The following is a 24,742-nucleotide window of genomic DNA, read 5'->3' as shown; positions in this document are numbered from 1 at the left end:
AGTAATTACTACGGTCCATCGACTCATCGATTTTGAGTCACAACAATCGAATTTCGATTGTAGTGCTGTGATTCTAATTGTTAGTCATTATATAAAGTTCAGGTAATAACATTGTTATTATAATAAATTTATTCTGTTATTAACATGTTGTTTATAGCGCATAATTACTGTAACTGCATAAAATTTTATTGATTTTCTTGAGTATTTATAGGTTAATTGTGTATTTTTGGGAATAAAATTGTGTGTACTTGATTGCAATTAAGTCAAGTGAATGCAAATGAATCAATAATTGACTCGCTTGCGGTTGTTGCTTTTAAGCGGTATTCAAATATTAAGTACACAATATTTGAATACAATTTGTTTTGTTAAAAACATTTTGCGACCTTCACACAGAAACAAGCGTAAGAAAATGGCAAATGGCAATCAAAATAAAGGTATAATAACTGAAATCAAAAAATGTATGCCCAAAAGGAATACGAAGCAATCAATGAAAAGAACAAACCAGATGCGGCCCAAAGATTCGAGGCCTGAAACAAAACGAAAAACGCCCATCGCAATAGGCCAAAAGCAAATGTTGAAAAAAAGAAGGAGGAGTTGAGTTTTCAAGTTTTATTTTTTATTCTTTATTCTTTTTCTCGCTGTTCTTGTTGACAAACTTGAGTTGTTTGTAGTTGAGGCAGAATAACAAAATATAGCATAACAGATTAATGATAACTAAAGTTAATTGGCAAAAAATGTGTTGAAATTGCCAAGAGTACAAGAGAAAGAGGGAGGTATAGACAAAAGGCTTAAAGAGACATACGTATGTATACTTAGAGCCATTGTTAGATATGACAGGTTCTCTGTAACCCATTGACCCTAATACAATGTGCACGTATGTGTGCACTGTGTGAAATTCATTTACTAACTAAGTCTCAGACTCTGAGTTGAGTTGAGCAGATGATGATGATGATGACGATGACGATGACGATGTTGATGATGGGTCCAACTCAAAGTGTTGAGTGTGCTGAAAGTTGAATGAAACGTTGTTAATCGTTCAAGTCACAAAATGACAGCAGGAGGGACTATAAATTTAAGTATACACACACGTTTTTATTGCCAACTATATGAGGGAGCGATAGTTAAGGCTCTCAAGTTATTAAACTTAAAATAAGTGCGTTGTAAATTGTCTTTTTTTTTAGTTTAAATCCTCAATAAAGTCAAAAAGGGGGCTTAACATAATTATGTTATTATTTGATTTTATTTTTAGAATAAATTTATTTGTAAAATATTAAAGTTTGGGTAATGTGAAAAATAAAAGAAATTTCATAAACTTTTTCTATGAGAATTTTAAAAGTTTACACAACACCTTTATCTAATCAGCAACGCATCTTTTATCATTTCAGGATAATAAATAAATAATATTGCTTGCGATAATTAATCAGCGTTTTAAACGGTAAGTTTAGAAAATTGAAAAGAAAATTAAATTTCTTAAGCTAGTAAAATTTAAATGCAGAATCAATGTAGGGGCCAAATAATGATCAAAATGATATTCCGGAAGGAAATCGGTTGAGTTTTGACCAAGTTATGTGAGTTTGAAGTTTGAGATATAATGTCAAGGGGTAGGTATGGAAAAATGCACAATGATGACCAAAAAATTAAATTTTTTAAGCTAGTAAAATTTAAATGCAGAATCAATGTAGGGGCCAAATAATGATCAAAATGATATTCCGGAAGGAAATCGGTTGAGTTTTGACCAAGTTATGTGAGTTTGAAGTTTGAGATATAATGTCAAGGGGTAGGTATGGAAAAATGCACAATGATGACCAAAAAATTAAATTTTTTAAGTTATTAAAATTTTGATGCAGAATCAATGTAGAGGCCAAATAATGATCAAAATGATATTCCGGAAGGAAATCGGTTGAGTTTTGACCAAGTTATGTTAGTTTGAAGTTTGAGATATAATGTCAAGGGGTAGGTATGGAAAAATGCACAATGATGACCAAAAAATTAAATTTTTTAAGCTAGTAAAATTTAAATGCAGAATCAATGTAGGGGCCAAATATTGATCAAAATGATATTCCGGAAGGAAATCGGTTGAGTTTTGACCAAGTTATGTGAGTTTGAAGTTTGAGATATAATGTCAAGGGTAGGTATGGAAAAATGCACAATGATGACCAAAAAATTAAATTTTTAAGCTAGTAAAATTTAAATGCAGAATCAATGTAGGGGCCAAATAATGATCAAAATGAAATTCCGGAAGGAAATCGGTTGAGTTTTGACCAAGTTATGTGAGTTTGAAGTTTGAGATATAATGTCAAGGGGTAGGTATGGAAAAATGCACAATGATGACCAAAAAATTAAATTTTTTAAGTTATTAAAATTTTGATGCAGAATCAATGTAGAGGCCAAATAATGATCAAAACGATATTCGGAAGGAAATCGGTTGAGTTTTGACCAAGTTATGTTAGTTTGAAGTTTGAGATATAATGTCAGGGTAGGTATGGAAAAATGCACAATGATGACCAAATGAATTTTTAAGCTAGTAAAATTTAAATGCAGAGTCAATGTAGCCAAATAATGATCAAAATGATATTCCGGAAGGAAATCGGTTGAGTTTTGACCAAGTTATGTGAATTTGAAGTTTGAGATATAATGTCAAGGGGTAGGTATGGAAAAATGCACAATGATGACCAAAAAATTGAATTTTTTAAGCTAGTAAAATTTAAATGCAGAGTCAATGTAGGGGCCAAATAATGACCAAAATGATATTCCGGAAGGAAATCGGTTGAGTTTTGACCAAGTTATGTTAGTTTGAAGTTTGAGATATAATGTCAAGGGGTAGGTATGGAAAAATGCACAAAATTAAATTTTTTAAGCTAGTAAAATTTAAATGCAGAGTCAATGTAGGGGCCAAATAATGATCAAAATGATATTCCGGAAGGAAATCGGTTGAGTTTTGACCAAGTTATGTGAGTTTGAAGTTTGAGATATAATGTCAAGGGTAGGTATGGAAAATGCACAAATGAAATTTTTTTAAGCTAGTAAAATTTAAATGCAGAGTCAATATAGGGGCCAAATAATGATCAAAATGATATTCCGGAAGGAAATCGGTTGAGTTTTGACCAAGTTATGTGAATTTGAAGTTTGAGATATAATGTCAAGGGGTAGGTATGAAAAAATGCACAATGATGACCAAAAAATTAAATTTTTTATATTTATATTTAAGTCGTGCTTCTATCAACTCAATCAAAGCTATCACAATCAATTGTTGGCCCAAGGCTTCCACTTTCCATCTCTCTCTCTCTCTCTCTCTTTCTCTCTCTTCTCTTCTTTTATCTTTATTTCTCTTTTTTCTGTTTGATTGCTCATTCGCCGGCCGCATAAACTCATTTTCCACACTTTGGTCCAGGCTCAGGGTTGGATTTCATTTTTCGCCTGCGGTGCGTTCAACAATTTTAAATAATTTCCAACATTTTCAATTTGATTTTGTGTTTTTTAACTCCCCGCGAGACCGATAAAAATGCCATGCCCCCGCGTGAAATGCCGCCCATTTGCTGAGTGCCTGTGCACAATTTTCATGTGCTCTATAAATTTGAACGAATTCATTTGTTTGTGAAACGTGTGTAGACAGACGCTTGGAAAAACAACAACGACAACAATATGGCATAAACAGCATGTGCTGCTTGCCATTTGCAACCAATGTATGTTATGTTTGTTGTTGTTGTTGCTGTTGCTGTTGTTCTTGTTGTTGACACAATTGAGCGTCATATTTATTATGCCAACGGCTTCTCAGTCGCATTTTCAGTTGATTATAGCCATGAACCATGAAAATGAGCATATAAACAATGTCATCTAATTGGAAACATATCCATAGCCTTCCAATGAATTCAAATTATATAGTTTTAGATTGTTAAAAGTTCTTTCATTCTCTTTCTGTCTCTTTTCTTTCAAAAATACTCTCAATCTTATTTTTTACATACAAATCATTTTATATATAATTTTTGTAATTTTCAACCTGTTTCTCTGTCTTCTCTCCCTTCTTTAGGGTATCCACAATACCTGCTATTTGAATTATATTATTTTCTGAGATTAAGGGTATCCCAACTTCGTTTTAGCGCAGTTTTTATTTTAGACCATCTCCCTTTCCACTCTCGTGTTAGTCAAATTTATTTTCAACAATCGTATTTATTTACACGAAATTGTTTCTATGTTTTGCATCGCTTGTTGTCGCTGTTTGTGTCAGATACAAATAAAAAAGGGGCAATGAAAAAAATAAACAAACATTTTTAACATGCTGTTCAACATATTCTAAATTTCTACTTTTAATTTTATTTTTCTTTTTTATTTTTTGGTTTCACTTAGTTGTATTTATTTCATTTGGTTGGCACTTTGGAATTTGGCTCACACTAAACATATTTCACTATCAGCCTTTTTCTGAGCTGAGAATTTTACAGCAACAATTTCTCATATATGAGATATGTGTATTTTTGTGTGCGACATGAACTTTCAACTGAAAAGCTATTAGAAACACGCACATGTCCTTTATACACACACACATTCACACACCCACACACCTGTATACAGGTACTAATATCTTGTTGGAGCTGAACAGCAGCAATTTTCCAGAGCAGAAAAACATAACGCACACCGCATATCAGTCGATTTTCTTTACATTTTCTCTTTTGTTTGCGTTTCTTATACTTCCACCTAGTTGGCTTCTGACAATGGCTCGACGCTATAAGCACCTTAGAAATCAGTTGGGTAGAAGAGAAACAAACCAGAAAGTTGCCATAAACTCAAGTAGTCGACTAGCAGATGCCCTGTAAATAGCATTGACTAAAAGAAAATAGTCCTTAAATAATATTCCCAGCTTGGGGCGGGAAAAATGGGATTGAATTTATGAAAATCGGAAAATAATTAAAATAAATTATTTCTTAACCAGTTAAAAAAAATTATCAAAATATTTTTAATTCTGCAATTTACCAAATTATATCCCCTTTAATTGCTTAACGTGTAGGGTATATGAAATTTACATGAAACCAATTTGCAATCTTGCGGCATTTTCATTTCAATTCGACCTTCGAGCACATGCCAAGCTGGTTTTAGACATACTTATGGCGAAAACAAGCAAATAGACAAGACAACGAGTGAAAAACAAATGAGATTTTCCTCGTTATTCTATGGAGTGTTGCGCTTGACTTTGATAAGTCGAATAAAAAATTTATGATTTGCATAGATAGCAATCTATTTATCTCACATTTGACAGAAAAAATCCTCAAGAATCTCTTGTTTATGAAACTCGATTAGATTTCACATCAGTATCTGTCATCAACTTTACGCAATTTGTTTGCTATTGTATTTAGCTTGTTATAAAATTGCGCTTCCTATGAGGTAAGCGAAATGAGTTAATTTTATGAATAATATGTGCATAATTTAACGTGATATTTATGACTTATGATTTGATAATTTTTATTTGCAACGCAATGATACAGCGTCATTATAAATGACATAGAGCTTTTTCAAATGTATCTATTATATTTATTTCTTTAAATGACATAGAGCTTTTTCAAATGTATCTATTATAGTTATTTCTTTACATTTAGCATATTTTAGAAATGTAGAGTTTAAGAATGCTGTTGCAAATTGAGCTGGGTAAGTTTATTAAGTAATTAAATTTTAAGCTAAAATCTTTTAAATGGATTGCAATAAATACAGATTGTATACATCTCTCCATCTGAATGTTAGCACTGAGAAATTACCCAATGAAATAAAACTTTCACCCCCACCGTCATAAACTTAAGCTACATTTATTGGTCATTTATTTAGAATTCGAAAGCTATATAGGTTTTTTTTTTTTTTTTTGATAACCCATGGTAACTTTAGTTTGCCGTTACAATCTACAATCCTATAAATGAAACGACTGTGCCCCCAAAACTGCAATCGGTCAATTTTAGAATTGCACAGCACAGCACAACAAATAGACGCAACACTCGACACTCAAAGTGGTTTTTCCGCTTGGCAAATGGCAGCGGACCTAACGAGGAGTGCTGGATGGTGTGTAGAGTACAAGGACGGGATGGGGAGGGAACGGTTGGGTAAAACGGCAAACTGCCGCCAAACTGTTGTAAAAACAAAAACAAAAAAATAAAAAAAAACTTGACTAGACGCCATCGTCATAGTCATCGTCAATGCCTTCGTTTCGTGTTGTTATAGAAAGCAGAAAGTCCGTGGCATGTTTTGCCGTTGTTGGCCTCAAATGTTGAAGCAACAAGACCAACAAATACAAGTGCGGCAGTTGGCAGGAAAGAATGAAAGAAACCATTTGGAAAATATAATCAAATTTCTGCCTCTCGCTCGCTCGCTCGCTCTCAACTCAGTGCTCAAGTTGTTTCCATGGACTGAACTTCATATAGATTACATATTCGTTCTATGTATTCCATGCATATTTATGATATCAACTTGCATTTGGGTATCATTTATACCCTGTAGACATTGAAAATGACTAGAGTTAAACTTAAAGTTGAGGTTATATTATTTAAAGGCTAATAAGCTTCGAAAACAATAAATAAACCTATAAGCTTTTTATATGTATTTTAATAGATTGATTAGATTACATTTTCTTAAGCATTTTTATCGAATTGAATTCTAAATTTGAAAGATATCATTGAATTGATATATTACAATTACAAGCTGAATAAAGATTATTATTATTTTACAATAAACTTAACAGAGTTTTTTTGTGTCGATCATACAGTATGTATTTTATTCTTAATTCTCTTTCAACTTGATTTCTTTCAATACACGGTGTTATTCAGTACTTTTGAAAGTATACATTTAAATGAAACTTAATTTAACTTTCAGGGTACAGGGTATTCTTTCAGTCAAGTACTTTTTTGTTGTTGTTGCTTTTATTTATTTCAATTTCAATTTTATTTTTGCTGTTGCCCCACATTGAATAACTGGAGGGCAGTTGCTGGGGCAGGTGCTGGGGCAACGTGTGAAGCGATTCGCTCTGCAAACTAAACTCAAGTGGCATTGAAAACTTTTTCGCCCCTCAGCCCTCAGGTTTTTCCCCCACCCTTTTCCCACTTTGCTTTGGCTGTCACTTGATGTAAACAAGCGACGACGTTTGGGGGACTCACGTCCGCACCGATTAGTCGAGGTTATAGCGCAATCTGTGGGGGGTTAACCTAAACCTTTAACTGTAACTGTACCTTTTTCTTAATCTGCACCTGTAACTTATTGCAATTAATTAACAAACATTAGCAAAGTTGGCAAAGGTAAGAAAAAGCAACAACCAAATATAAAAAAAAAAAATTTAAAAAGGTCGCTTTTTGGCCTCTAAATGATTTCAAATTCTGCTTTTTCGCTTATTATTCATTTAAAATATTTTTCGGCATAAATTTGCGCTAGGATTCTCGTAACCGTAAACGAATCCCAAAAATACTGAAACCCTGTTCTAAAATGCGCCGGCAATTAAATTACACAATGCTTTTTGGACACGAAAAGGTCTCGGGTAAGGTTAAGAAAGCAACAACAATAACAACAACTAAAGCAACAATAATATTGTAAATTTACAGTTGAGGGCATTTTAGGGTTTCCCTGCTCCACACTCCTGTATGTACGTGTGTGTGTGTGGCTATGTGGCAACAACAACAGTGTGCAGACGCATGTAGCATGAATGATATACGGCCCGAGATGGAGGAAATTTGTGAAAGCTTTTTTCAAATTTAGATACTAACTGGTTTGAACAAACGAGTTTCTTTATGTTTTATGGCATTATTAATAGATGCATTTTTGTTGAGGATGAAAATTGTGTACTTTGTTGACAAATAGGTGGTAACACTGTACTTGTAGTTGAGTACGATGTATTCATAACACTATGGAAGACACATGTACTATCTGTAATTTAAGCCATAGAAATATTATTTAATTTGAAGGACAATAGAGAAGTTATATTAAAAGATATATAAATATAGATTGATTAAAATACCAAGAATGATAGTTTAATAGAATGACTGAGAGATAGAGAGATAGTTCGAAAGAGAGAAATATAGGGATATACTGATTAAAGAAGAGAGATAGATACATAAAATGATAGAGGGGTGAGCATAAAATAATAATTAGAGACTTTTAGGGACAGTAATAATATAGAATATATATATAAAGCTATATATAGTAATACAGATGGAGATAGAAAGAAGTTAATCGAAAAAGAGATAGAAAGATAGACAGAGAAAAAAATCAAAAGGCAAAGAAAGATGAGGGGATCGAAGAAATAAAATAAGTAGATTAAACAACTTAAAAGCGAAAAAAGCTAAAAGAAAAATGAATTTTGAATTGTATTTCAAGAGACATACACTTTAATGTTAATAATTTTGTATCTCACACAATATCTACAATATTGACAATATTACTACGATCGTGTTGTTACCTAATAAAATTATATGTTACTAGTTTAAACTTGCTCGTCGCAATATTTCGCTAAAATCACCCAAAGTTTGTTAGACAATAAATTAAACGTACGTTATATACGTTTGTTATGACACTATTTCCGTATGGATTGATAAGCTTGACTGTAGTTTGTCATTAGATAAGGTACATTTCGACATTTCAAGCTATTTGCACGTCATGTCTAGCATATTAGTTTTAAGTATTAGATAAAAACCAATTTAGCTGATGAATTGTACGTCATGCTGATGTCTTTACTGTAATTTTATTTATTTTTTGCGATAACTTTTTTTTTTTCCATTTTGCTTGACCATTTTCATAATTTCCTGGAGGCCGTCGCGCTGCTCATTTTCATTAATTTGTCACTGTAATTTTATTTTGTCTGCCGTTTGCCGAGATTCCTCCTCCATCAATTTGCTCCTCCTTCTTTTTCCGCCTCTTCTTCTTCATCTTCTTCTCGATGTGCATAAATCATCGACGCTCAGTGAAGCGAACGTAATCAGTCAATGTGCCGTGCAAAATTATGCAGCCTCTCTTTCTCTTGTCTCACCCTCATACCCTCTATTTTATTCTGCTTCTCTTGTATTACCTTCTTTCTGGTACTCATTGCATTTTATTTTGTTTTATTGCTGTGACTAGCGAGTTCCGCATTTCTTTGTTGATTTTTGCATAATTGATTATTGGTCTGTGCCCGGAGTTGTACCATTTCCAAGTCAGCTGGCCCTGGTATACCCTGTACATAGGTGTACATAAGTACATTGTTAGTAGAGGCTACTAATAGAAAATTGTACTTCCCTAATCATAAAAATTAATTTTCTATTAAATCTTTTATTATATTCCCCTAGTTCTTAAGCCTTTATCATTTACAGAGTAACTCACAGTTCAGCAATTACAATGGTAACCAAAGTACAATTGCATTTGTCGTTGTTCGGATTGAACTTTGAAAGCATTTTTCGATTTTACAGCAACTGCAACTGCATTTGACAATGACTGTAATTTTCCTCAGCTGGAAGACTGAATAAAGCAGAAAAGAGAGATGAGAAAACTAGATGAAAATTGAAAGAGAAAGGGCAAAGACAAAGGAGGCGGAGGCGGAAAAAGAGGAAGCAGAGGATTGGGCATTGGTAACAAACTTTTCGCTAAACTTAACCGAACAACTGACAAAAACTGACAAAGTGCAGTCGACAAATAGTTCTTTTTTCCATCTTCTTCTTTTCTATTCTTCTTTTTCTTCTACCGAAGTTTTTCCTTTTTCTTTTCTTTTCTATTTTTCCTTTTGTGTCATGTTCATTGTAATTTAATTTTTTGTGTCTGGTAAATGTGTAAAATTTAAATTACAACGAAATGGCATTTATAATAGCCACTGTAAATAGTAGAAGAGTACCATTACTGACTAAACCAACTGTGTCGGCATATTGACTGAGTTTGTTTTTTATTTTCAAGTTTTCTTTGATTGTCTGTGGGAGTTTCCGTTGGTTGACTTGGTAGCTTAGAGTAGTGGGTGTTTTCGCCAGGGATTACTGTCGCAATGTGGGGACTAAGGCTGTACAGTGAAACATAGTGTGCAACGGCGCATGTTACACTTATGGCTTATTAATGTACCTGCCATAGAAGACGCTGGCAAATGGTGATAACGACGTTGACGATGATGATGATGACCTGGCCTGGTCTTAGTTGGGCGACGGGAACGAATGCCAGATAAGTGGCAGTTGCTGTTGGCGTTTTGACAGCTCGAGTGGCCTCAAAGTGTGAGATAGGGAAATTGAAAGAGTGACAGAGCTAGAGCAAGAGAAATAGATAGAGGGAGACTAATCTCAAATGCTGCTCAAATGCAAGATTTAAAGCTTTTAAAATCAACTCTAGGTATATTAAAGATAAAAAAGATGTAAGCAGAAATTATGAAAATAAATAAAAATGAATAAAAATATTTAAAAAAAAAATGCATTCAAACAAAATAAAAAGGTAATAAATAATTATTATAATTAGTGTTGCAAAATAAGTAATTAGTGTTTTAAAAAGATAGAGACATATTTCTACACAATTGAAGGTTAAAACATATTTGAAAGAATTAGTAGCTGTACAGAATAGTTAAATATTGTTCCCCTGATAAAGGAATTTAAATAAGAGTATATGCTTGTTCTAAGGAAGTTCAACTGTATTCACTTATTGTCTAGTGACAAAAAGAAAACGTTTTAATTTATGATTAATACAGTCAATAAATAAAGTACTTATAAAAACTTGAATACTTGTAAGCAATTTAGTAAAATCTATGCGATGAGTAGATAACCTGTATTAAATGAGTCATGTATGACACAATAGAAAGACAACAATAACTAGCTTGACTGACTTGAAGAAATAAAATTAAAAAAAAAAACAACTAGCATTTTTCATGGTATTAATAATAAAATTAGGTAAACAATTAATAAATTAAAGAAATACGCCTGAGACCTTTATACGCTGAATTAAAATAGCCGAATCATTGCGTAATATTTCTCTGGTGGATTGCCTTAAATGTTTATTTGTAGTTATTGTTGGCTTATTGTATTTATAAAGGCCCAATAATCAAGATGTATAAGTATTTTCCCCATACATATTTAAAGTGTGCCACATGTGGCAGCTTTTCAACCTGGCGTTGTTCATTGTCCTGGTGCGCACTGTCATCATCCTGTGTAAGTCCCATAAGGCTGTGGCATTAAATTACACATGGAGGCCAGCGCTTTCTCTCACACACACACTTCACGTTGGTTCTGTCTCTGTCACTCCTTGGTGTTAGGTGTTAAGCTGTGCTTAATAATGACGCACATTACATATGCAATGCGAGAAGCTGTTTTACCAGGACATTCAGAAATCCACTAACCCCATATCCGTGTTAGCCAAGCAAACAGACAGACAAATGTGTCGCTATTTGTTTTTCTGTGCAACATTCGCTTGTTGTCTCTGTTTCTCCTAAGCACTCTCACTTTCTCGCTCATCAAATTTGCTGCACTCCCAAAGGACTTAATTTCACATTTAAAACACCTGTGCCGTGTTTTTATCTACCCCATAAACAGTCATGCATAAATGGGTATATTAAGTCGGAATTTATGTTCCATTGAAAACGATTATTAATTAAATTGAATTTGATTAAAGTGCAAAGCAGCTTTTAAGAAAATGTTTTGTTAAGTTTACATTACAAAAGAATTTAATTTTGAGGGAAAGCATTTTGTAGAAAAACAAATGTTAAATTGTTGCTTAACATAAAACGTTGTCTCTTTAACATGTTCGAATTTAAAGTGTCCATTTGGAGTATGTTACCGGTAACATTTGCTTGTAAATATCATTTGTGAATATATTTTTAATTTTACAGGGTATCTAAAATGTAAGAAACACTTATATCAAACTATATTAGTAAGAGTGAGAGTCACAGTTTCATCTTCATCATCATCAACATAATTTGTGTTGAGGGGCTTAAAATTGAGGAGGGAGCGAAGTGAAAGGAGGAGGGGCGCTTGCCACTTGCGGCAGAGAGGTCGACAAATGAACTAATTTGATTTACATGTAAATTACATTTGGGCTAACTACAAAAAAAAAAAAAAAAAAAACTTTCTCTGGTCGCTTACAGGACGACGACAACATTAAAATGTTTACAAAATAACAAAATTGACAATATCCGTTAGCCAAAGCGTGTATAGTACAGTAAGGCAACTTGATAACGACCGCTTGCTCACACGCAATAATTTTCTCTCTCTCTCTCTCTGTCTTTCTCTTTCTCTCTCTTTGTTAAACAATTGCTGCTATTTGCTTTGGCCCACATTTTGCAGGGATTTTTGTTGTTGTTGCTGTTGCTGTTGGCAGCGGTAACCTCGTGGCACGACAACGCGCCGCATATTTAAATTTTAATTAAAATTTAGCTTGTGGGGCACGCGTCGCTCCCTTCCCATCCTCTTTATTCACCATTTCCCGACGCGTTTCCATTTCGCGCACTCGCGCGCCTAAAAATATGCAAATAAAAATTGCCTTTGTTTTTCTTCTATTTTTTGTTTTTTTTTTTGTTTTGTGGCAAACATGAAGAAGGATGAAGGATCTTGGTCTGATTTTTTGATAGCTTTTCATTGGACCTCGTTTGTAAGCTTGCGTCAGCTTTTGTGGGTTAAAAGCTTTTATAAGCCTTAGGCGTATTTAACTGCACTTTATGTTAATCCGGCAAGATGATATCTTAAGTCATTTTTTAAATTCATTTGCGGTCGAATATAACCTTTAAAATATCCTTGAAGGTTACATTAACCTGCAGTTAGAATTTGGAATTTTAATTCTGTCTTTAAGTACTATAAATTCTACTGAGTGTCCTCCATGATTAATAAAAAAAATCCCATTTCCGTTCTCTGTTTAGTTTTTGTTATGGACATTTGATTTTATTATGAATATTTATAGCTATTTCAAAATATACTTTACATGTGTCTTCCACGAATTGTATTATCTAGTATTTAATTAAAAATTCAGTTTTACAACCTAATTTAATTCTTGCAAATTTTAAGCTTAAATTTTATTATTTTCAATTCTTAAATTATTTCCTTATCCTTAGTTATTTCAAGAATTATTTTCAATAAGAAATATACTCACTTTGAATTGCAACTGGATTCCATCATATTTTAAGCCTCCTTTTATAATACTTTTCAAGTATTATGCAAACATTGTGATGGTTTTCAAATTCATTCTGATTGTCAGATGGCTTGTCTGATCGGATTGAGATACTCATACAACACAATGTGGCAGCTTTAAATGGAATAGATACAGTTAGTTATGCGTTGTCTGGCTTCCATGACGACTCGCCAAAGAATTTTCCTTTTTCGTATTTTCGCACAAATAGCATTTTCTCTGGGCTTTTTTTTTTTTTTGCTTCGCTTGCTTTGCTTTCGTTTTTAACATTTTCAACGAAAAATCTGTTTTCGACTGTTGGAATTCTCAGTTAAGTTTTTCGTGGCATTCTTAGTGGGTGGATGCGTACTCTGATGGGAAGAGGGAGGATAGTGGGGAAAAGGAGGGTATTCGGCATCCTGATTGTTGTTGCCGCTGCTTGGGTTGCAGTCTACAAAAACCACCACGAGAGTGGTTAGGTAAAGAGAGCTTCAGTCAGCCACAATTTGCCGTGTAAATATTAATGCACTTGCCACATAGAGACTTAGAGATGAGCGCGTGATTGCAGCGTGACTGCGTTTTAGATTTTTGGGAAATATATATATCAAAGTATCGTTTTAAATATTGGAATATCTCCTCTAAACAAAGTTGTTTATTTAACATAATATGGATTTATGATTATTTGTTATGTTTTTTTTATAATTGAGATGTTTTTTTTTTTAAATTTAAAAAATCGAATACATAAATATAAAATATTATCGATACCCATTAAATAGCACAAAACGCTATTCAAATAGCCTAAAAAGAGACTAAACATCAAAATCAATTGAAAGTTTCCTACGATATTATGAATAATAAAAGAGCTGTAATAAAATATCATTTTAAATTTGTATAGTAATATAATTAAATTTGGATTTAAGTATCGTATAAAGTTAACATTTCTAGCACAGAAATGTAGATGGCGTTTTGGTTTAGTCAATGCGTTGAGTTGGGTTGTTTGTGGTAAAGCTTGATAGTGCTGAAAGGGGCGGTGGGAAATGGGAGGTGGGTGAGCATGGGAGGGATGCGGGAAGGCAACGTCTGTGCTCAATTTTTCAAAGCTCGTTTGTGTCGTTGGGTTCGTTCGTTGCCTGACTATGCAAATAATGAATGCAAAATATTGCTGAAGTGTGTCTGAGGCGAAACACACACACATACACACACACACACACACAAAGAGAGAAGGGAAGAGGAGGAGGGATAGAGATAGAAGGTCAGTTAAAAGAGACTGGCAATAGTGCAGGAAAATCTGCTTTAGAACTTTACACTTTTATCTTAATGTCTCTCTTTGTACGAAATTTGTGCTTAAATTTAACATCACTAATTAAATTTTAAAATTTTCAATTAATTTGTATCCAATATTTATTTTTTCTTGCAGTTGAACAGCAGCAAAAACAACAACAAACGGAAGAAGCTGCTGAATGCGGAAGTGTAAACGTGCAGCGGAAGTTTAAAGTTGACAACTGAATTTAACAAAATAAAATAAAACAAAAGTGGACAAAATCAACAATCAGAAAATACACACACATTGAAAAAAGTTTTAAAGTGTATGATTGTTGTCGAAAAAGTATGCAACACATTTAAAAAGTTTAACACAAATTATATACATTAAAATATATAAAAAAAACGATAATATAATGTTAAAATACGTATATTACGCTATTTATAATGATGCCGGTCCGTGTGCCATCATTTCTTATCCCGGAAAAGTTGGGGGTTAAATAAAATGTGGAAAATCCATGCATTAAATTAAAAACTAACTGAAAAGTGTGTTTATTACATAATCAAAGAAAATATGTAACTCTATAAAACAAACAAAAAACTGGGAAAAGCAGAAAATTAAAGCTGCCGAGTGAACAAAACTTAAATAAACTATAAATAAAATTAGTCATTCAAGTGAAAAATTTTGAATTGATCAAGAGTTTCCATTAACGCAAATTGATTAATTAATTTAAAATACAAATATTCATAATAAGTGAAATTATTGAACTAAAAAGTTGTAAAAATTGAAAAGGATATATGTGTAAAAAAATTGAAATTATTTAAACTAAAATAGTGCATTTTGTTAATGAAATAAACTAATTAATTAAAGTCAAAGTAATGGATAAATCGAGCAACGTCAGTCCAAGTGAATACCGTGTTACCCGATCCAGCATGACGCCCACGCTGCGACTGCAGCAGAGTCCCAGGCGTCAACAACAACAACAACAAGCCGAACAACAACCAATCAGAGAGCAACAACAACAAAAACAACGTAGCAAATCGAAATCACCAACTTCACCGCCAGGTGGCGGCAAAGTAAAGTCAACCGCTTTACAGCAACAACAGGCGGCAGTGACGTCGACGCCGACGGCAACGTCAACAGCGACGCATCATCAATTTCGTGCGCCTGCACAGCAACAACAGGCAGCGAAGCACAAGAGCAACAGCAACAACAACAACAAAGCTTGGAGCAAACGTCAGCATAAAACAAGCGGCAAATACAACGCCAGCGCCTGCGTCGGCGCCAGCGCACAGCAGCAACATCATCATCATAATCATAATCATCATCAGCATCAACATCATCAGCAGCAGCAGCAACAACATCAACAGCAGCAGCAGCATTCACATCATGCCAATGGCAGCGCCGTTGGCGTCGCTGCACAAGCCGCTGCCGGCGCCGGCGTCGGTTCGCTGCCACCAACCGCAGCATCAGCGTCAGCGGCGGACAAAGCTGATCTTGAGAATATCCAAAATATAAAGAATCAAATATCTGGACACGCCCATAGCGGTACACATCATGGGGGCGTTACACATCATAATAAAAGTGGCGGTGCTGCTGGCGTCGGCGCTGCCGCCGGCAGCGGTAATCAACATCATCACAATACGCGCTTGGCGCAGATTGCAGCGTCCACAGTTGGCAACAGTCTGACCATGGCCACAATGGACGCCAAGTTGGGGCATGGACACGGCCTGAAGGGGCAGCAACAGCTCTACAAGAAGATGTTGACGCACAGGTAATGTAACGTAACATAACGTAGTATTAAGTAACGTAACGTAATTAACTCATTGGGAGCATGCTGCACCTAAATTCCCAGAAGGAAAGAAAGAGAAAATCACAAGAAAACTGTTCTAATCTTTCATTTAAAATCAAAATAATTTTTAATGCATTATCCAGGAAGGATCTTTATTAATAAAAATATTAATGATCTATTTGAATTTCGTCGATACTTGCTTGACAATTATTGAAAGTCGGAGTGTAATTTATAATTTATAATATAAATTACATTTATTTTATAATATCTAGCAGCATATCAGTTGAATTGAATTGTTAAAAGATTTCAATGTGTGTGCAAAAATAAAAAACTTTCTAAAATTTTACATAAACAGTCTGATAATATTTGTTAGACAGGCTTAGAAAGATCTATTAATTGTATTTAAATTCGAACTCTTTGTTCTCAAAAATCACGATTAAAAGTAATACTTATAAAGAATTACACATGAATCGTTAAACAATCTAAAAAATCAAAGTTAAACCTGTTTTTGAATGTTGTAAACGATAATTGATTAATATAGAATTGGAATGTTTTAGAAAAAGTGTTATATGAGACTCTTTTTTAGCGTTTCATCAATTTAATACTAGACTGATTTTGAAAGATTAATGCAATATTCATGGTGATTTAAGATAATTTCAAGATCCCATAGAATTCTTAGTTATAGTTAGTTTAAAGACTCGCGGGCAATGCCGGGCTACGTTAATGTTTAATAAAGCTCTCTGACTCTCTCTCTTTCTCTCTCTTGTCTCTCTTTAGGGGTCACCATCATCACGTGTTGTGCGCCGGCAACAACGCGAATCACACTTGCTGCCTCGTCACTGGCTGCAACGGCAGCGTCGGCAGCGGCGCCGGCAAAGATACGCAAAGCAACAAGGACACAAGTTCGCTGAGTGGCAACAGCAGCATCATTTCGGGCAGCGCTGCAGCAGCGGCTGCGGCCAATGCAGTGCATTATTGTTGCGGACGCTCCAAGTTCTTTTTGCCAGAGAAGCGATTGCGCAAAGAGGTGATTGTGCCACCCACCAAGTTTCTACTGGGCGGAAACATTTCGGATCCGCTCAATCTGAATTCGCTGCAACATGAGAACACGTCGAATGCATCGTCGAGCAACAATACGCCGGCGACGACGCCGCGTCAGTCGCCGATAACGACGCCGCCGAAAGTGGAGGTGATAATACCGCCGAATATTCATGATCCGTTGCATTTGCTGGATCCGGTGGATTCCATGGAGTATGAGAAGCAGCTGACGTCACCGATGAAGCGGGGTGGCATGTTGACACGCGGCAGCCACTTGAAGCAGCAGCAGCAGCAACAACAGCCGCATCATCGTCAGCATCGAACGCGCAAGAATCGCAAGCGTCGACGTTTCGATTCCAATAATACATCGTATGGCGGCGACGATGTCGCTGCTGGCGTTGACGGCATCGCTGAGACGTCAACGCTTTCGATTTCACTGGACGATGTGCCAACAGCAGCAGCAACTGTTGCAGTAGCAGCGGTAGCAGCAGCAGCAGAGCTGGCAACTGGCACAACAACAGCAACAGCCACAGCAGCCGAAGGAACAGCAGCAGCAGCACTAAAACCAACAACAACAACAACTACAGCAGCAGCATCGCCAGTGGCTGCATTGAGCGCAACTCTGCTGAGCGAGGCAGCAGCGTCGGCTTCAGTTGAAACAATGGAATTGACACAACAGCAGGCGCATGTGCGCTCTCGCTCTCCGCAAGCAGCGGCTACTGCAATGGAGGAGACAACAACGCCAGCGCTCGCAGCCGGCGCTCAAACGCTCTCACCACTGGAACAAATGGAATGCAACAATGTGAGGGCGACAGTGGCGTCGCTGTCACCACTACAAGCACAGCAGCAACATGTGGCCACAGTTGCCGAGCCACCAAACAGCGCCAACAACACCAATATGCAGGCAACAGCAGCAGCTGCTGCTACTGCTGCTGCAGCAGTTGGCAGTAGCAGCGCTGCCGATTTGGTGCTCGGCGCAGCGACATCCGCATCGACGTCGGCAGCAACGCTGGCCGTGGCGTCGACGCTGGCTGATCGGCGTGCGCTGGCTAGCCGCGATTTACGCTTAGATTTGGACAGCACGTGCTACGGTGTTGGTGGAACGGGTCTGAGCTTTGCTGCTAGCAGCGCAGCCAGCACTAGCAGCGGTGGCAGCAGAAAACGTAAAACAAGTGAGAGCAATAACTCGCAAAAGAGTAAGGTAAGTGTACAAATGGAATTGAAATTACTTGGATTTTGGAATTGGCATTTGGGCAAGTGCTTATGCTTGTGCGTGTGTTCGTGTGTGTGTAAGGCTTCAACTGTTGTGGTTGTTGTTGGTGTTGGGGTGGAAGCAAGTCAATCGCTTGCTTTGTTTTGATTGCTTTTGGCTTTTTTTTTTTGGGTTGTTGTTGTTTTTGTATAACTTTTGCGTGCGTTTGTTTGTTGTTGCTTAGATTGAGGTTAAAGTGTCAGGGGCGGCAGAAGGAAAGAACTTTTTAGACCAGGCAAAAGCGATTAAAACTGAAATGAGCCAGTTAAAAAGTTGACATTTGCATATTAGCAGTTTCACTTTGAATATTTATTAATATACAAATTATAATTGAATGTGTGTGACTGCAATTAAGGGAGGTTTAAGATTGCATTTTTAATAGATTTCTTTTGATTTAAAAACTTACTATTTGACAAAGTTATGACTGTTATTATTGAATTGAATTATTGAAAAAATGCACAGTGACAGAAAAAAAATTGAAATTTCCAATTTTGGTGCTGATTTAAATTAGTTAAAATAATTTTTAGCATTAGTATTTTTCTTTAAATTACAAATCACATTTCAAAATAGGCTAGATCTAGCAGAAATTAAGCTAAACTGACAACACTGTTCACAATAAATAAATAAATAAATATATTAAAAGGGGTTCAAAGAGGTGTTAGCTGTGTGAATTGATATATGCTGTTTAGCAAGGGTTAAAAGCGGTTCAAACCTGTTTAAAGCGATTAAAAGATGTAATCACTAAAGTAAAAGAACTTGGATTTAAATTGAATGGGAAGTAGATCGGTTTAATCGGGTGGTGTAAAAGGGGAAGAAACAATAAAGGAAATTTATGAATTATTGAGGAGTACAACTTGGGATTAAAGAACTTGACCCCAAATGCCACTTAGCTGTGCTTGCAACCGTAGTACCTACTTATTAAGCGCTTTATTTATTAGAAATTCCATCGACACGATGCCATGGATAAAATTGTGAGTCCGGTGGTGCCACAGCCGGGGGCATGGAAGCGTCCGCCTCGCATATTGCAACCGATGGGTGCACGCAAACCGAACACGCGACGCTCGACTTCGTTCAGTGAAACGGAACTGTTGAGTCCTGTCGAGGAGTTGCCACCTAAACCGTTGCCAGTAATTGAAGGTAAGTCAACAAATTGCTAGAAGTAGGGATGTAAATTTAAACTAACATCGAGCTTAAATTTGAATTATAAAAAATAATATGAAAAATTTTGTTATTTGAAAATTTGACATGAATCTAAACATTAAATTTGACCAAAAATTTTATATTTAATATAAGCCTGTAAACGATTCAATTATTTTTTGTTTTTTTTTTTCAAATTTTAATTAAGTATATTGTTTGTTACCCTTTTTTTTGTCTTAAAATTGATACTAATATTCAAAATTTCGCAAGTAAATATATGCTACAAATTTAGCTAGAGTTTTAAGTGTTTGACTTTTATTATTATTCTATTTAAATTTATTATAATTTGTATTTTCAACATTTCCAAAAACTTCAAAATGTCATAACTTTGTCATATTTTATCCGATCTCCTTCCGGATTGTCAATTTTATCATTATTTTGCCTCTATTTTCATTCTGCATCAAAATTGGAAAACTTAAATTTTCTTCCTTTACTGTCAATTTTTTCCATACTCTTGCCTTGACACATTTCCAAAAATTTAAAAAGTCATAACTTTGTCAATTTGATCATTATTTGGCCTCTATTTTCATTCTGCATCAAAATTGGAAAACTTAATTTTTATTCCTTTACTGTTCATATTTTCATTACTTCAATCAACAAATTGAACTACAACTTTATAAAGATGATGATTCTTCATGAACATCGATTGATTTTCAGTGATTTATTTATGATTCGATGTGGTTTTTATATTTACACCATTACAACTTGACAAATTTGATTATGCTCATGCTAAATCCATTTACTCTCACTTGCAGTTGTGGAGATACCTCGTGATGATACGCCGGATCTGTCGGAGCATGGCCTTGGCAGTCCATTGAGCGCCATTTCCGCAGCCACTTCCCACACAGCCGGAGAACCGGAAGTGCTCACAGCGGATGAGGCAACAACAGCAGTAGCAGTAGCAACAACAACAACAACAGCAGCTGTAGAACAACCTGTGGTTGGACTAATGCTGGAACCAGCATTAATTCCACCACTTGGCCAAAAGTTGCCCAAATTTCGTGCAGATGGATTGAAGTATCGATATGGCAACTTTGATCGCTATGTGGATTTTCGTCAATTGAACGAATTTCGTGATGTGCGATTGCAAGTCTTCGAGCGACACTCGGAGCTGTTTGAGAACAAGGATATACTCGATATTGGCTGCAATGTGGGTCACATGACCATCACAGTGGCGCGACATTTGGCGCCCAAAAGCATTTTGGGCATCGATATCGATCGGGAGCTTGTGGCACGTGCCCGTCGCAATCTGTCCATCTTTGTGCGCATACCGAAAGAGGAGCCGAAGCTGGAGCCAAAGTTGGAGCTGGGCTTGCCACCGTTGCTACAGTCTACACCCGATAAAATGGAGCAAAGCGATAGTAATGCCCATAAGAAGACGCGACGTGGCAAAAAGCGACGCAAGGCACAACTGCAACAACAACAGCAACAACAACAGCAGCAGCTGGCACTGCATACGCATCTCCATCATTCTCATCTTCATCCTCATCCCCATCATCATCATCATCATCATAATCACCATCATCATCATCACCATCATCATCATAGCCATCAGCATCATTTGGATATGCAGCAACAGCAGAAACTTGATGCACTTTTGGTTAAACCACACGAATTCTTTCCCATCTCGTTTCCGCTCACATATGGCGGTATACCCCACCTACAGCCACCCACCTCGGCCAAATCGCCAGCGAATCCATTGACCAAAAATCAATTCCCGCAAAATGTATTCTTTCGTCAAACGAACTATGTACTCAAGGATGAGTCTCTCATGTCAAATGATACACAACAGTACGATCTCATATTGTGTCTATCTGTCACCAAATGGATGCATCTCAATTTCGGTGATGCTGGCCTCAAATTGGCCTTTAAACGCATCTTTAATCAGTTGCGACCCGGTGGCAAGCTCATACTCGAGGCACAGAATTGGGCTAGCTATAAAAAGAAAAAGAATCTAACGGTACGTTTAATGCATTTCTTTACTTTTGTTTCTTTTAATCACATTTAAACTATTTCATTTGTACAGCCGGAAATCTACAACAATTACAAGCAAATCGAATTCTTTCCTCATAAATTTCACGAGTATTTGCTCAGCTCGGAGGTGGGATTCAGTCATAGTTATACTCTGGGCGTGCCAAGGCATATGAGCAAGGGTTTCTGTCGACCCATACAGGTGAGAATATAGTACAATATAATAGGTGTTGTGTTATGTTGCGTTGCATTGGGATTTTACTTAAAATTTTAATTCTTTTAAAAAGAAATTGATTTGTTTTTATAGTTTTCGTATTTAGAGAGTTATATTGATTTTTATGAGAATCATATAAATTTGAGTATTTTTATTATAATATTTCTTGAATACCATCAAGAATCTTCAAAAATGTTATTTCAGTAGATTTTTATATCCTAAGACTTCATCACAGTAATGACAATAATAGAAAAACAGTCAACTTTAGAATATATAAGAATTTCTTTATGTCAAATATGAATCATGAACATGAAATAAAAATATCTGTCAAATTTCATATAAATAAAACTTTGAATATCTTAGAAAAATAAAATGTTATTTCAAAAGATTTATATTTCCTAAGACTTTAAAAAAAAATGACAATAACAGAAAAACAGTCAATTTTAGAATATTTAATTGACATTTTTTACATATTCTTTCTTTATGTCAAATATGAATCACAATTAAAGTCAGCACAAAGCATAAAGTAATTACATAGTATAGGATACTTTCGTATTTTCGAATTATCCATTTTAAATAAAAGTCACAAAGTCCCAATTGCACTCAGCATAATATATCACCAGTATTTTTTACATCACCTTAAGAGCTTAAGTTAAATTTATTTCACCTCTCTTTATTTTTCAGCTGTACGCCAAAGGCGACTACACACCGAATCATGTACGCTGGAGCGATGCATATTATCCGCAGACGCCGTATGAGGCATATCGTGGTATCTATGCCACATTGCCGGCTCATCGCACGGGCGGTGGGAGTAGCAGTGCGGGGGGGAGTCACGGTGGCCATGCCCAGCATTTGCATCTATTGAGCAGCTCGACACGTTCACAGAACTATGATACGCCCCACTATGCGGGCAGTGCCTCGGGCTCGGCAAGCTGCAGGCAGACACCGATGTATCAGCATACATATAATCCCCTGGAGACGGACTCGTATCAGCCCAGCTATGACATGGAGTATCTGAATCATATGTATGTCTTTGCATCGCCATTATATCAGACGGTGTGGTCACCGCCGGCTTCGTTGAGGAAGAGTTCATCGCATACGCCAGTGTTTGGCAGTGTGAGGGAAGCGGAACTGGATGGAGATGGGAGTATTGGTGGTGGGGGCAGCGGAGGTGGCAGCTATCATCGTCATGTCTATCCGCCGAATGATGACACCTGTTCACCAAATGCGAATGCTTGCAATGCTTTTAATTCCATACGCGATGCAGATACGGATGATTCAAATCAATTGCCAGGCGGCAGCAGGCGACATGTTTATGCCACCAACTGTGGCGAGAGCTCATCATCGCCGCAGGTGAATCATCACGAGGCGGCAGCTGAATTTGTCGATGCACTCATGGATGATGAACAGAAGACGTTGGCTGCGGGCAGCGGCGCCGCATACTGTGATCTCTCGGATGCATAGACTGGAGCTGACAGCGGCTGGAATTTAAATGTGTCAAAAAGAAACTTTTAAAAATAATACAAAATATATATACATCAAAATATAAAAAGCAAAAAAAAAAAAGAAAACGAAAATTGTAATATAAGATCTGTTTCATAAGCAATTTAAATGATTTATCAAAAGTCGATAACAATTTGTGGGATGCAACAGATCTTTGATAGACATGTAAAATGTATAACGCAAACGAGACGCTTATGATTTTTGTAATAATGAACTTGCATATATATTTTTTATATGTAGTAGTTTAATGGAAGTACACACAATACATATATATACATCTATATATATTTACAGTAGCCTTTATATAGAAATTAGCTTTCACTTGCGCTTAATAATGAATTTTCTTTTATACTACTGATTTATTCTCTTGTTGGCAGTTCAAATCTATATTTAAGTTAAATGTAAATTACAGTTCTTTAAGCAATACACATTTACACCTACACACACCCACACATACAGAGAATATTCTGTAGCTTTATAAGCAATTTATATGTGCTATATATATAGAATATTTGCATATACATATATATAATAATTATATTGAAACTCAAAATGAAAACCGCAACTATTTTTGATTAACATATTTGGAAAACGCTGCAAGGGATCGCTGTAAAATGTTAACGAAACACATGACAGAAAAACCATTCAAAATTCAAAAAAATGTCAAAGCATACAAAATACAATTTACTACATTTATAAATAATTATATGCTTAAAACAAAATAAAAAATGTATAACAATTTATATATATAAATACATTATGTATGTAGTTTACAAGATTAGATGATTAAACCATTATTTTTTCTGAGAAAATGAAACAATTTATAAAGCTATAACTTAAAGAAAACAAAAAAAAAAACAACAACAAAAAACTATAAAAATAAACATCATATTATGTGAAGCAATTATATCAAGTTGTTTGCATTCCCTGTAAATTCTACTACCCTGTAAATTCTACTAATTTCTTTTTGTGTTTTTTTTTTTTAAGCTTATCGTTGACTCTTATCACAAATTTCTTTTTTTGCTGTGATTGCCTGGTCGTCATGCGAATTTTTTTTAAGCGGAATAAACTATTAGTTCACAAGTCTCGAAGTTGGAACCTAATATTTTTTTACTGTGGTACCAATTATATTTGCAAATTATGAAAATATTAAGTTCACTTCACAAAGAAAATTTGGTTGCAGATTAAAAAAGGGGACAACAAATTATCAAAAAGACATTGTTCATTGATATCGGGTAATTTATATGTTAAAATATAGATTTATAATTTATTTGATTAACAAAAAATGATTAAAAAGACATTCATCTAAATCGGGAATTCAGGAAATAAGTATGAAAATAGTCGCATTTTTTATAATTAAGGAAAATTTCGATGTTGAGTCAGGTCAAAAAATAATTCATATTTTTTGGAAATGTGGCTAAGTTTTGATAAAGTTATGGGATATTTAAAGTTATTTTATTTAGAACG

General features: G+C 35.3%; 1 protein-coding gene across 1 annotated transcript; it reads left to right on the top strand.

Moving 5' to 3' along the window:
* The first annotated feature begins 15,076 nt into the window (after window positions 1–15,076).
* LOC117782829 (probable RNA methyltransferase bin3) lies at window positions 15,077–23,926 on the top strand. Its single transcript, XM_034619879.1, has 6 exons — window positions 15,077–16,082; window positions 16,878–18,339; window positions 19,329–19,527; window positions 20,343–21,547; window positions 21,614–21,760; window positions 22,457–23,926. Exons 1-6 carry the CDS (start codon window positions 15,187–15,189, stop codon window positions 23,234–23,236), a joined length of 4,689 nt encoding a protein of 1,562 aa, XP_034475770.1. The 5' UTR covers window positions 15,077–15,186; the 3' UTR covers window positions 23,237–23,926.
* Window positions 23,927–24,742: the final 816 nt, after the last annotated feature.

Source organism: Drosophila innubila (assembly GCF_004354385.1).
Source record: "Drosophila innubila isolate TH190305 chromosome 2R unlocalized genomic scaffold, UK_Dinn_1.0 1_C_2R, whole genome shotgun sequence".
Taxonomy (NCBI): domain Eukaryota; kingdom Metazoa; phylum Arthropoda; class Insecta; order Diptera; family Drosophilidae; genus Drosophila; species Drosophila innubila.
This window is presented reverse-complemented; position numbering and strand designations above follow the sequence as displayed.

Coding starts and splice junctions, on each gene's coding strand:
- LOC117782829 (XM_034619879.1), top strand. CDS start 15,187: ATGGATAAATCGAGCAACGTCAGTCCAAGTGAATACCGTGTTACCCGA. Junction 16,083..16,877: donor AAGAAGATGTTGACGCACAG/GTAATGTAACGT, acceptor GTCTCTCTTTAG/GGGTCACCATCATCACGTGT. Junction 19,528..20,342: donor ACCGTTGCCAGTAATTGAAG/GTAAGTCAACAA, acceptor TCTCACTTGCAG/TTGTGGAGATACCTCGTGAT.